At 38.3% G+C, this 14,297-nt stretch overlaps 1 protein-coding gene across 2 annotated transcripts; it reads left to right on the forward strand.

The window, feature by feature from the left end:
- The first annotated feature begins 2,898 nt into the window (after window positions 1-2,898).
- Window positions 2,899-9,795, forward strand: plaub (plasminogen activator, urokinase b). 2 transcript variants are annotated; one of them, XM_047377525.1, is made up of 10 exons: window positions 2,899-3,086; window positions 3,158-3,262; window positions 3,336-3,489; window positions 6,718-6,815; window positions 7,040-7,081; window positions 7,145-7,355; window positions 7,435-7,586; window positions 7,860-8,000; window positions 8,792-8,940; window positions 9,031-9,795. In XM_047377525.1, exons 1-10 carry the CDS (start codon window positions 2,912-2,914, stop codon window positions 9,223-9,225), a joined length of 1,422 nt encoding a protein of 473 aa, XP_047233481.1. In that variant the 5' UTR covers window positions 2,899-2,911; the 3' UTR covers window positions 9,226-9,795. The 2 variants fall into 2 exon arrangements, with proteins under 2 accessions (XP_047233481.1, XP_047233482.1); XM_047377526.1 differs by having other exon boundaries at window positions 7,160-7,355.
- Window positions 9,796-14,297: the final 4,502 nt, after the last annotated feature.

Consider the following 14,297-nt stretch of genomic DNA (forward strand, 5'->3'; position numbering starts at 1 on the left):
ATTTTAATTAAGTAAAATCGCAAAAAGTATATTGAAACAATTCTCAAAAGAACTCTATAACATAAATAGAAATAAATATCAGCTATAAATGGCAACAAACAAAGAATTAAAAACAAAAAAGCAATACGAAATAAAATAAAACACACAATGTATATAAGAGGGAAAGGGAAAACCATGAGTTAAGAAGCAAGATGTTTAATATTAATATTAAAAATAGTAATACTGCAGTGCCTACATCATATTTACTCAAATTTATTTGTCAGCTTTTTGTTATGATAATGCTGACTGTTCCTGAAAGCAGCATATCCTGAGCAGGATCCAAATGAGAAGACTTCCGGGATACTTCATGTACATATTTACCTTCACGTGTTACCACTTGACTCTCCTGACTAGCTACACGTAAAACCACGATTCAGTGGTTCACGTCATGATGAGCTACATCATCACCACCTGCACCATCACATCTGAATGTAACATTAAAGAGAGATGTTTTTTTTCTCTCTTTCAATGTCCGTTCAACTGCAGAGGAAATAATTTATAAAGTGGACAGTAGATGGCGCCACAAGGTCACCTAGCAGCACAGTCAGTAAAGTTAATTAGCAATCACTGGAAAAAAGCGACGTCCAACAAAGGGATCACACCTTTGATCTCTAAATGCAACGATAAACTTTGATTTAGACTTTAGACTATACTTTATGTTTGGTAGTAACTCTTATATTGGCTTTAATACCAGTTACAAAAGTGAGTAGTAAAATATATTTCTATATATTCTAAACAAAAACTGTTTTGCTATTTTTCATGCTTTTGTAAAACAACACCAATCAATTTAACAGTTAAAATTAAACTGTCTTATTTATTACATGATTAAATTATCTGACTGAGCTCACATAAAACCATTAAAAACATTCATAATTAGTTGAAGTTGACTCTTGGACTTTTTTTTTAAAGAAATTTGAAAACAATTTGTCCAGCAATGTAAAGCTGACCTTTCATCTGCTGGTTATTAACTGTTAGTCCTCCTGTTCTTTGTAACCTTGACAAGGTTTTACATCAGAAAGGGTAGAAGAGTGATCACCTTAGTGCCTTACTTTTTTTTATTTTTATTTCTCTGGTTCTGGTACCCTTCTGAAGGTTCGTTAGAGTCCTCCAGCAGTCTAAAGATATAGTGTCTTGAAAAGAATTCATTCCTCTGAAACATTTTCACATTTTATTACATTACAAAAATAAATGTCACTGTAGTTTACCAAGACCACACAAAGTAGGGAATGTGAAGCAGAAGAAAAATGTTACATGGTTTTCAAGACTGTTTCAAAAATAAAAGTACTTAGCGTATATATTCAGATCCCCTGAGTAAATACTGTGCAGAATTACCATTTTGAGGACCTTTATCAAATGTCTCTACCAACTATGCATATTTGGAGACTGAGATGTGTGCCCATTCTTCTTTGTAAATAGCTTACTTCAGTCAGATTGGATGAAGAATTTATATTAAGTCTTGCCTCAGATTATCAGTCAGATTAAGGTCTGTAGTTTGACTGGGCCATTCTAATACATAAATATGCTTTGAATTAAATCAGGGATGACAAACTTCATTCCTGAAGGACCATTGTCCAGCTGCTTTTAGATGTGTTCTTGCTAAGAATTTCCAGACACCGGCTCGTGAGGACTAAGGTTCATCACCCATGATCGAAGGTATTCCACTGTTTTCTTAGAAGGTGAACCTCCATTCCTGTCTCAAGTAATTTTTTCAGCCTCTAGTAGGTTTTCTTCTCATGTTTCACTGCATTTACCTCCATCAATTGATCAATTAACTGGCCAGCTTTCCTGTCCCTGCTGAAAAAAAAACATCCCCACAGCATGATGCTGCCACCACCATGTTTTACCATGGGATTGGTGTAATGAAGTATACCACACATACTGTTTAAATAGTTGGCCAAAAGGTTTATTTTTTTGTCCCATCTGGCCAGAGCATCTTCTTCCACATGTTTGCTGTGGCATAACCTGCCTGGTGTTTTCCTTGGTCTTCACAATGCTGTTTGTTCACTGATGTTCTTTAACAAACCTCAGGCCTACACAGATCACCTGGATTTTGACTGAGTAATTACTAATGAGTTGTTATCTGAAGGCTATTGGTTGCAATGCATTTTATATATAGATCTCAGAATAAAGAGGATGAAGATAAATGTAGGACACACCTTTCAGTGTTTAATTTTCAAAACATGTTGTCAGGTGGTAACCTGAAAAAATGTGGAAGAGTTCAGGAGGAATGAGTACTTTTCCAGTGTAATGGTATTGGGTTATAAGTGTGACTGATATTTAAATGTATATTTTATTGCCTCACACATTAATTTTTTCTCCAACAACTGACCGCTCCGACGCTGCCTAGTGAAGGTTAACATGCCAGTTTAATAGGATATCTTTAGCAACCCCTCTCTAAATGTGATCAGTGTTTGTGGACATTAAGGACACACCAGTCCAGAAGGCTAAAACTATTTCTACCCAATGTAGTCAGTATTTGTGCACAGAGTGGTATCAGTTACCCAACAGTGTATCTGTACAGTATGTAGAAAACCACAAACTCCAGACTTATGATCCGTAAACATATTCATAGTTTGTGGTTTCCTAAATAGCAACCTACATTTTAATTTAACCCATAATCTGTTCATGAGGCATTTAAACAGCTGCATGATTTTTCTTAACATACCAGTTATTAATATTGTTCTTGAGAACAAATCATGTAGGTCAACTGTAAAGACTCATTTAGAAGCCTTCCAAACTCCAATTTCTTCACCAGAAAATCTAATAGGCTAAGCAGATGTCAAACAGCTGTTAGCCAATCGGAGCTCCTCCTTGTCCAGGCATGCAGAAGTGAAAACTGAAGCCTTACAAATAACTTTCTGCAAGCACGGTCATGCAGAGTCTGTTTGGGCTACAACCTCTGCAGTCAAGAAGAATGATAAACACAAGGTGCTCTAGTGTTTTCCTAAGTTTGCTAGTAGCACTGTCTACAGCCGAGGTTGTAAGGGGCCTGTGGAGACATGGAAGAAGGAGACACATTTCTATTTTCTCCTCCACCGACAGTTCAGGTAAGCAGAACATTCCTTAAGATTTCTTGGTATTGTTTTCTGAGCATTAATTGTACAATTTTATCTTGTAGATGAGATCTGCCTCAACGGTGGGTTGTCTGTGCCTTCCTTGGTCACTGGTGAACACTTGTTTTGTAATTGTATTGATGGTTTTACTGGGAGACACTGTGAAATTGGTGAGAAACTGATCTTAAACCAAACTTCAATCATGCCATTTCACAATTTACTAACCTGTGTATGTGGTTATAGGGAAAGGTGACAGCTGCTATGAAGGGACTGGATTATACTACAGAGGCACCGTTTCAAAATCAGTCAGCGGAAAAACATGCGAGAACTGGGATTTACACACCAGAAGGCGTTACCTGTCCTCAGACCTTCACTTTGGAAGACACAACTACTGCAGGTAGGTCTGTGATGTCAATGTTAAACTACACTCTGACATAGCGATAACAAAATTTTTTGTATCTAAGGAGGAAATGGTGTTCTAAACTTTCATTGTTTTAACAGTTATAGAGTTATAGTTACAGTTCTTTGGGATGCATATAGTTATTCTTAACAAATAAAGGAGGCACCCTTCAAAACAAGAGACAGCTTCCTATAAACGCTATGATTCACTGAAGCACTTCTGGTAGGATATAGGTCAATAATACGAGCTTATCCACAGGTCTGTTGTTACACACTTTGCTTTACTTGCAACATTTAAAGTTTTGCTTAATTTCAATTCAGTTTATATATTTAGCACTAATTCACAACAAATGTCATGTCAAGACAAACAGGCTCAGGTCATATCCAGAAGTATTCTGTATGATCTGATCAAACCAATACAATTCAATGATAAAGACATGTTGAAATTCACTTATGTAGATTCCAGTTTGATCCTAGCTAAAATACAATGTTTTATGCAAGGCTTTATGGATTAATATAACTGTGTATAATCTGCATAATAATGGATATTGTCTCGCAGTTTTATCAAGTGGAAGCACGTATAGAAAAAGAAGAGAATTTGCTCAAGCAATGAACCCTGTGGTGCTCCACAGACCTCACTAGGATTAAAAATTAAAATGAATAAACTTTAATCTCTCAGACAAAGCTGATCGAAATCAGCCAAGTGCCTTGATCAAGGAGCCACATCAAAATATTCATGAACATATAAACATGATGGGTCAACACCAAACACTGAAGGTGTGTTGAGACCTTATGACACCTGACAGTGTCAGTTATAAAAAAAATCGATATCTGCCAAATCAGAATCGTAATCGGCCAGAAAACTGCAATCGGTGAACCTCTAATGTCTGTCTATCCCTCCCTCATCTATCTATCTATCTATCTATCTATTTATCTATCTATCTATCTATCTATCTATCTATCTATCTATCTATCTATCTATCTATCTATCTATCTATCTATCTATCTATCTATCTATCTATCTATCTATCTATCTATCTATCTATCTATCTATCTATCTATCTATCTATCTATCTATCTATCTATCTATCTATCTATCTATCTATCTATCTATCTATCTATCTATCTATCTATCTATCTATCTATCTATCTATCTATCTATCTATCTATCTATCTATCTATCTATCTATCTATCTATCTATCTATCTATCTATCTATCTATCTATCTATCTATCTATCTATCTATCTATCTATCTATCTATCTATCTATCTATCTATCTATCTATCTATCTATCTATCTATCTATCTATCTCCACTTTAAACTAATTATTGCTTCGACTGGCGTAATACTGTAGTAGATCATTATATTCATAAGCGCTAACTATGTCATTGAAACCAACAAAGCTAGGCTAAGAAATGTTTCTTATTTCCTCTACATCAGCATTCAGTTTACATGCTGCCCAAACTATTAGGAATACTAGTAATATGGGGGTTTTTCTGCATGGAGTTTCAATGTTCTCCCAGTGCTTGCGTGGGTTCTCTCATTGCCCTGTGATGGACTGGTGACCTGTGCAGGGTGTACCTCGCCTCTCGCCTGTAGACTGCTGGGCACCCTAACCGTGGCACCAGCTCCCCCATGACCCAGTATGGAAAAATCAAGTATAGAAAATGGATGGATGGATGGATGGATGGATGGATGGATGGATGGATGGATGGATGGATGGAAGTTGTTTAGATGTTAGTTGTAGACTAAACTGGCGATAGCTAATGTTACTGATGCCTAGCGCTAGAATAGAGACCTTTATTAATTTTAACTAATTTGATTTGTCAAATACGCTCTGCTAATTTTTAATTTTACTTCTAGCTGAAGAATCTATAGCATGGTAATGCTGTGAATCATATTCAGGTAATTGGGACATAAAAACCTAACCTAAAGTTTTTATTGCTAAGTCATCCAGTATGACTTAGCAATAACTTAGTTTAACGCCAAAATATTAATAATACGGTTATAATGGTTACAATACAATCTCCCTCACTCAGCTACAGCTACTCACTGTGCTCTCGTCTTGCCATTACTTGTTCTGGTCATTCATAAAAGCTTGGTTTATTTGCATTTGGGTCCTCACCTTTAGTATAAAACCAAAGCCTTATGTTTTTTTTAACTTGAGCACAGCGAACGTTGACAACACTAGTAAAGTTCCCTATGGCGAACCAAGCCTTCCTCATGTCAAAGACTATGGCAAGCAAACTGTGCCACAAAACGGCACTTTTTATAATTGAAAGTCTGGTTAAAAGGTCATGCAAAAAACGTTGTTTTATAAGTCAGGATGGCATAAAACACGGTGAAAATCCCATCAAAATGCAGTTTAATGCTGTGTTTTTTACACCCGACGGCGTTCAATGAGCAGAGAAACACTGTTTTTTCGGAGTTCTGTGGGTGGTCTTAAAATATTCACAAAACGCTAGAATCAGGGACATTTCCAGGGACAGCTTTAGCCAGGGACATTTCGTCTAAAACTGGGACTGTCCCCGGAAATTGGGGACGTCTGGTCAGCGTTTCATAGTTCTATCATAAAGAACTACGAAAACCTAAAATAATAATAAAACAGAGTTTAAATTGTTTGTCAGTCAGTCATTTTCTACTGCTTCTACTGCTTCTTCTTTCTAGTGCTTCTTCCATAGTGGGTCGCGGGGAGGCTGTTGCGTATCTCCAGTAGTCTATGGGTGGGAGACGAGGTACACCCCGGACAGGTCGCCAGTCCATCGCACAGCAATCAGACACACAAAAGACAAACAACCAAGCACACACTCATTCATGCCTAATTTCACGCCATTCAGAGAAACCATTTAACCGGTCATGTTTTTGGACTGTGGGAAGAAGCTGGAGTACTCGGAGAGAACACACGCATGCATGGGGAGAACATGCAGACTCCATGCAGAAAGACCCCCGGCAGGGAGTCGAACACCCAGGACCTTCTTGCAGCAAGGCAACAGTGCTACCAACTGTGCCACCATGCAGCCCAGTTAAAAATGTTTTCATTTGACTTACCTTCAAACTATGGCATACATATCAATTGAGAAAGACACACAAATTTGGGTTGAAAATATAAAATAACTTTTAACTGCTTGAGGAGATGTTAGCACCCAAAAACCACCTATGGTAATATTGTACATTTTAAGACAAAAATAATTAGTTTGTTGGTACTTGGTGTTGTTTCTCTTTCAGAAATATCCAGTACAGACTACGTCCATGGTGTAACGTGTGGAAAAACCACCAGCTGGTGCGTGAATATTGTGATATCCCCCGTTGTCATGTTGAATCCTGTAAGTGTGTTATTTCCCTAAGGAGAATATTTATTTTTCACCTTAATCAGATTTCGTTAAGATCTTGAACCTTTAGGACAAGTTAATGTATAATTTGCGATATATAATACTGCTGGGGTATAATAATTTTTTAAAGAGAGATCTGTAAAATATCTTAATTAATTAGAAATGTTTCACAAATGTGACCTCTCCTCATGTTTTAAAAAACATTTTCAATCTTCCAGTTACACCTGCACCTTCAGCTGGACCCATCAAACCACAAACACGTGAGCTCCTAATGCACATCTTTTTCTGATTTTTATGCTTTTCGTTAAAATATTTTTGAACAGCTTCTTTCCCAGCAGCAGATCTGGCATGTGGTCAACGGACCATAAGAACTCAGATGAAGATTGTGGGTGGAACAGTTGCTACTGTGGAATCTCACCCGTGGGTTGCAGCCATATTCTGGCATAGCAAATCGAAAGAAAAGGTTTTCCGCTGCGGGGGCAGTCTGATATCCGCCTGTTGGATCATAACGGCCGCCCACTGCTTTCCTGAAGGGTAAGACATGACGTCAGTTACAATAAGCAGAGTCGGTGCTGAGAAATGACACATAATATGATGTACATTTGTGTTTCAGCTCTCAGGCGAGCCATCAATGCTTCTCTGTCACGTTGGGAAAAAATGCTCTCAATGAGAGTGACCCAACTATGGAGCAAACCTTCAGAGTGGAGCAAATCTTCATCCATGAAGGCTTCAACAACAGTGAACAAAACTACAATAACGACATTGGTACGAATGGATCTCTTTGCTGTAAAAAATCTCCTAGATAAAAGCAACATAGAATTCAGCCATACCTGAATAATGTTTGCCATTTTAAATAAAACAAAGTGCCACTTTTATAGAGTTAGGGTTAAAAAAAACAATCATACTTTGCACCATCAACTTACTAATGTACCTCAGGGGAGGTCTTAATGATTTTTGCATGTGAATTATGTCTGTCATGTTTGTTTTGTTGTTTACTTCAACACTAAGTTTTCTAATAAATGTGTTTATATTTTTTAGCTTTGCTGAAATTAATGGCCAAACATGGAAAGTGTGTTGAAGAAACCGACTGGGTGAAGACTGTTTGCCTGCCGCCACCTTTGCAGAGCCTGCAGCCGGGGGTCACCTGTGAGATCGCTGGATATGGGAAAGAGAAATTTGGTGAAGAAAGTTTGATAAACTTTCTTTCATATTTGAACATTTATCCTCATGGGACTCTCAGAAGAGTCATGGAAGAACATTTAATTTTACGAGGGATTTGGTGAATTCAGCTGTACGTAATACAATGCCAAAATGGAAAGACATCAGCAATGGCTTCAGAGAAGCAATTGTGTTTGCTTTAAACAAGTATGACTTGTTTAAATTGTTAAAGGAAAAAATAAATTTTCCCTCAAAAAAAGAGTGGCAGCATGACTTCGATTTGCTAGATGTCTAAAACAGTGACAAATGAGACCAAAGCCCGGATGTTTGCACAGGACACATAAGGAAAAAAATCCAACGTCTTACACCAACTATAAGGCAGAGTGGTGGAGGAGGAGTGATGATTTGGGGTCCATTGCAGACACAGGACCTGTGAACCTTGTGTAAAGTCATCTATCAGACACCTTGAGCTTGGCCCAAACTGGGTCATCAAGACAGTGATACCAAACATAGTAGCAGATCTCCAACAAAATCTCTAAAAGAAAAGAAAAAAGGTGTTGCAATAACCTAGTCAAAGTCCAGACCTCAACCTAATTGACACTAACGACACCTTAAGAGAGCCATGCAAAAAATGAGTGAACTGAAGCAACATTTTAAAGAGGAGCTATTATATCATCAAAAGGAGTTAATTATTCTTCTGATTGTGTTGACAGTCAGGAAAACAAAGGTGCATTACAAAAGATAAATGTATTTTGTTGTGATAACATATTGGTTTTATTGCACAATAGTTTATCCACTCCTTTTCTTCGCAGGTTTGTGGTACAAATCTCAGTACCTCAAGAAGGCTCAGGTGAACCTCCTTGCTGATAATGTGTGTCAACAAAAGGATTATTATGGAAATATGGTCAATAACAACATGTTTTGTGCTGCACGTCCCGACTGGAGCCAGGACGCCTGTGAGGTATGTTAACATGTCTGTACCTGAATTCAGTCTTCATTCCCCAGATAAGAGCTTTTGTTGCCTTCAATGCTGCCTGATTCTGTCTCGCAGGGCGACTCAGGAGGGCCACTGGTCTGTGAAGTCGACAACAGGCTCTTCCTCTTCGGAATTATTAGCTGGGGTGATGGATGTGCAATGGAAAATAGACCTGGCGTTTACACCAAAATTACTAATTATAACAAATGGGTAGAAGAAAAGACAAACCTTTCCTCCATCACTGCTGGAACCATGTTCCCTCAGAAATGATTTAAAGCTGAGATCATAAGCTGTTAAAGAGGTTTGTGTTTTTTTTTTTTTTTTGGAAACAGGGTTTTATAGTTTAAGAATGAGCAGTCAGTATCTTACACTACCTAGACTGCTCAGTTTGGAGAATAACAGATACATTGTCATTGATGAGACAAAGTAACACACTCTGGGGATTTCTGAGCTCTAAAACAACTTAAACTCACAAATATCTTACAAAAATATTTGTGAGTGACTGAAAGGTATGTCACACTTTTTTTTAAAATACATTTTCGTAGGGTTTTCTTTTTCATTCATTTTCCATCCAATCACTACTTATAAGAGAAAACAAAGTGACAGTTCATTTAGTGTTGAGTTTCAACTGTTCTATAAATATTTCCTGTAATACACAAACAAAAAGGTTCAATTTATCTACTGGTTTATAAAAATCTGAAGACCTTTGCTAAAATGTGTTTCTATGAACGTTTTACACCTCTGCTGAGTTTAAAAGTGATGTAACTTTTATCACATATTGTTGTAATTTTGCTTCATCGTATTACTTTTTTAATGCATAAAATAAAGTTTTTACACTGATTTTTCCCTGTTGCCTGTTTCTGTAACCTGTTCATCATGACTCACGTATGTTATTATTAACTGTTTTTCTTACAGCTTCTATTTACTTAAAAACTAAATGTAGACTGAAAGATCAACAGTTTTTTACACCATAATCAGGGACCCTGGATGTGGGGTTAGCAGTACTTTCAATTTGTTTTATTACTCTGCCACCTTGTGGTCAAAACGAAGCATAACAAGTCATTGAATGGATAGTGATAGTGAGGTCAGGACAGATTCGTCATGACATACAGGTCCTTCTCAAAATATTAGCATATTGTGATAAAGTTCATTATTTTCCATAATGTCATGATGAAAATTTAACATTCATATATTTTAGATTTATTGCACACTAACTGAAATATTTCAGGTCTTTTATTGTCTTAATACGGATGATTGTGGCATACAGCTCATGAAAACCCAAAATTCCTATCTCACAAAATTAGCATATCATTAAAAGGGTCTCTAAACGAGCTATGAACCTAATCATCTGAATCAACGAGTTAACTCTAAACACCTGCAAAAGATTCCTGAGGCCTTTAAAACTCCCAGCCTGGTTCATCACTCAAAACCCCAATCATGGGTAAGACTGCCGACCTGACTGCTGTCCAGAAGGCCACTATTGACACCCTCAAGCAAGAGGGTAAGACACAGAAAGAAATTTCTGAACGAATAGGCTGTTCCCAGAGTGCTGTATCAAGGCACCTCAGTGGAAAGTCTGTGGGAAGGAAAAAGTGTGGCAGAAAACGCTGCACAACGAGAAGAGGTGACTGGACCCTGAGGAAGATTGTGGAGAAGGGCCGATTCCAGACCTTTGATGACCTGCGGAAGCAGTGGACTGAGTCTGGAGTAGAAACATCCAGAGCCACCGTGCACAAGCGTGTGCAGGAAATGGGCTACAGGTGCCGCATTCCCCAGGTCAAGCCACTTTTGAACCAGAAACAGCGGCAGAAGCGCCTGACCTGGGCTACAGAGAAGCAGCACTGGACTGTTGCTCAGTGGTCCAAAGTACTTTTTTTGGATGAAAGCAAATTCTGCATGTCATTCGGAAATCAAGGTGCCAGAGTCTGGAGGAAGACTGGGGAGAAGGAAATGCCAAAATGCCAGAAGTCCAGTGTCAAGTACCCACAGACAGTGATGGTCTGGGGTGCCGTGTCAGCTGCTGGTGTTGGTCCACTGTGTTTTATCAAGGGCAGGGTCAATGCAGCTAGCTATCAGGAGATTTTGGAGCACTTCATGCTTCCATCTGCTGAAAAGCTTTATGGAGATGAAAATTTCATTTTTCAGCACGACCTGGCACCTGCTCACAGTGCCAAAACCACTGGTAAATGGTTTACTGACCATGGTATCACTGTGCTCAATTGGCCTGCCAACTCTCCTGACCTGAACCCCATAGAGAATCTGTGGGATATTGTGAAGAGAACGTTGAGAGACTCAAGACCCAACACTCTGGATGAGCTAAAGGCCGCTATCGAAGCATCCTGGGCCTCCATAAGACCTCAGCAGTGCCACAGGCTGATTGCCTCCATGCCACGCCGCATTGAAGCAGTCATTTCTGCAAAAGGATTCCCGACCAATTATTATGTGCATAACTGTACATGATTATTTGAAGGTTGACGTTTTTTGTATTAAAAACACTTTTCTTTTATTGGTCGGATGAAATATGCTAATTTTGTGAGATAGGAATTTTGGGTTTTCATGAGCTGTATGCCACAATCATCCATATTAAGACAATAAAATACCTGAAATATTTCAGTTAGTGTGCAATGAATCTAAAATATATGAATGTTAAATTTTCATCCTGACATTATGGAAAATAATGAACTTTATCACAATATGCTAATATTTTGAGAAGGACCAGTAGATGCCCAGCCACCTCAACTGGCTCCTCTCGATGTGGAGGAGCAGTGGCTCCACTCCGAGCCCCTCCCGGATGGCCGAGCTCCTCACCCTATCTCTAAGGGAGTGCCTGGTCACCCTACGGTGACCCACACTTGTATCCAGGATCTCGTTCTTTCGGTCATGACCCAAAGTTCATGACGATAGGTGAGGGTAGGAACATAGACCGACTGGTAAATCGAGAGCTTCGCTTTTCGGCTCAGCTCTCTCTTCACCACAACAGACCGGCACAGTGCCCCCATTACTGCGGCAGCCGCACCGATCCATCTGTCGATTACCCGCTCCATTCTTCACTCACTCGTGAACAAGACCCCAAGACACTTAAACTCCTCCACTTGAGGCAGGAACTCCCCTCCAACCTGAAGAGGACAAGCCACCCTTTTCCGGTCGAGAACCATGGCCTCGGACTTGGAGGAGCTGATCTTCATCCCAGCCGCTTCACACTCAGCTGCGATCCACCACAGCGTATGCTGTAGGTCTTGGCTACCTCTGTCTTGTTTGAACTGATTAGCAGAAAATAAGTCATCTGGGCTTTTATGTCTAATTGCTTGACTGGGTTCACCAGGTTTTAGGGATAAATGGAGCTGAGCATCATGAGTGTAACAATGCAAATGTATCACATAATGATTACCAAGTGGAAATATGGGTAACGTTTTAATCCTGTGTGCACACAGAGCTGGGTTTAAAAATGTTGTTTTTGGTTTCTGTAATTCCCGCTTTTGCATTTTGATTTCTCTTTAAATGGATCTTCAGCCTTGTGGTCCCACTTGACCACTCTCCCCAAACTAAAGTTAAACACATTCTTTTTAATGCTTTTAGTTTTTCTGAAAGATTTAACTTAATCGTCTTTGCACAGTATAACTCAAATAGCTTGAATTCAGAGGCAACAGACGCATTTGAGGGATTTCATGTTCTTCGGCAAGGGATTAAATAAATGACGTATTTAACCACATGATGGCGCTAAAGTAATAAGAAATTCACAGAAAGACAGGAGGCGACAAGGTTTGAGCAGAAGCCAAACATAACTTTAATCGAACTTTAATCGTTACTGAATATAAATAATATTGCAGGTATTTTATGTCATATTAATTATTTTCTACATATTCAAATAGGAACACAATACCTTTTCTCTAAATTATAGCTGCTGTGAGTTATGTGTGCTGAGCAGGTGGATAAATCTCACGTAAAAACATTAGAGTTGTTCACAAATTGTTATATATGTGTGTTTTATTTCCATCACATTAAGGTTTTGCTGTTTGTGAATCTTCCCTTGGACTCAGTTTGTTTGTTTTTATGGTTCTACTGTATGTCTGTAAGTGTGGTTCGCTGCTTGATTTTTGCGTCCTTTGAGTTCATATCTGGGCATTTTAACTTCTCTAATTCTAACCCTAAGATGTTCATTCAAGCTCATGTCATTATCAGCATCCATGTCTTCCACCGGGGTCTGAGCGCCAAAAGAAATCAAACATCAGCTAATAAACTCCTCTAATTGCCATCTCTGTGTTTCTCTCATTTGTGAGTCTTTCCAGGTTGAAATTATTATTACTTTGGTCTTTGGAAGTTTTGTTTTTATGTCCTAGCTTTACAGCACATTGTGGCATTAACAGATTTTTTGTCTTTTTATCTTGTTTTTGTCTATGTTTTCTAAATATTTTTTCATTTTTTTGCCTTCCTTTTTCCTTTTCTCTTCTTTTTAAAATGTTTTTCATTACGATTAGTCTCTTTGTGAATGCTTTATTCCTGTTTGGGTCTTTATACATACATTTTCATGTTGTTATGGAGACTTCTGTTATTTCTGTTTTGTGTTTTTTTGGTGTTGCAACCGTTGCGATTCCACAGGTTTTTGCTGCTGCTCTGGTTGTTTTACAATTTTTTTTTTTTTTTTTTTGTTCTGTTTTTTTAAGTCTCTTTGTAGCTGTGGTGCTTGCAGGGCAACTTAATAGTTTCCATGAACCCACAACAAGTTTGCTGGACAGATGAGCTGGTGACTCTTCAGCCTTCTACATCTAGTTTGAACATGCAGGAATAGGCTGCTGTAAATGGTTCACACATTCTGAAAACACAGTTTTAAAAGACTGCAGTAGTTTTCATGATTTGTGATTCATTCATGATTAAATAAGGTTAATCCCTCAGTAAAAAGAACAGATTGAAAAACAGAATTCATCACCAGTTGTTGGACGGTTATCAAGACAAACCAGTCTGGATGATAGCAGCTTCATGGGTTTGTAACTGGTTATTTTGGGTGTGGTTCAGCCTTTAGGACAAATCTTTACAAATTTATTTTCTTTAAAATTCAAATAAGAAATGTTTGTTTGGAGTTCGTTTATATTGTAAATGCTTGCTCCTCTTCATCTCCATCGGCACCAAATATGCATTGACTGATTTGACCTTTTCAATGCATTTTATACCGTTCATTGACCTCACTTTGCTTGCTTTATCTGTATTGGTTTGTTGCAAGATGTCCTACAAGATCACAATAAATAAAATGCATTTTTCTTATTAACATTCATTAACATTAACATTCCAGGTGCTAATGTTCAGGACCACAGGAAGACACACCTTCCTGCAGATCAGGTGTGTCCAAG

The sequence above is a fragment of the Girardinichthys multiradiatus genome, chromosome 10 (assembly GCF_021462225.1).
Source record: "Girardinichthys multiradiatus isolate DD_20200921_A chromosome 10, DD_fGirMul_XY1, whole genome shotgun sequence".
Lineage (NCBI taxonomy): Eukaryota > Metazoa > Chordata > Actinopteri > Cyprinodontiformes > Goodeidae > Girardinichthys > Girardinichthys multiradiatus.

Bases quoted from the DNA above. Each gene is read 5' to 3' on its own strand.
- plaub (XM_047377525.1), top strand. From the start codon at position 2,912: ATGCAGAGTCTGTTTGGGCTACAACCTCTGCAGTCAAGAAGAATGATA. The intron at 7,587-7,859 runs GTACGAATGGAT...TATATTTTTTAG, and splicing joins AAACTACAATAACGACATTG to CTTTGCTGAAATTAATGGCC. The intron at 8,941-9,030 runs GTATGTTAACAT...TCTGTCTCGCAG, and splicing joins GGAGCCAGGACGCCTGTGAG to GGCGACTCAGGAGGGCCACT.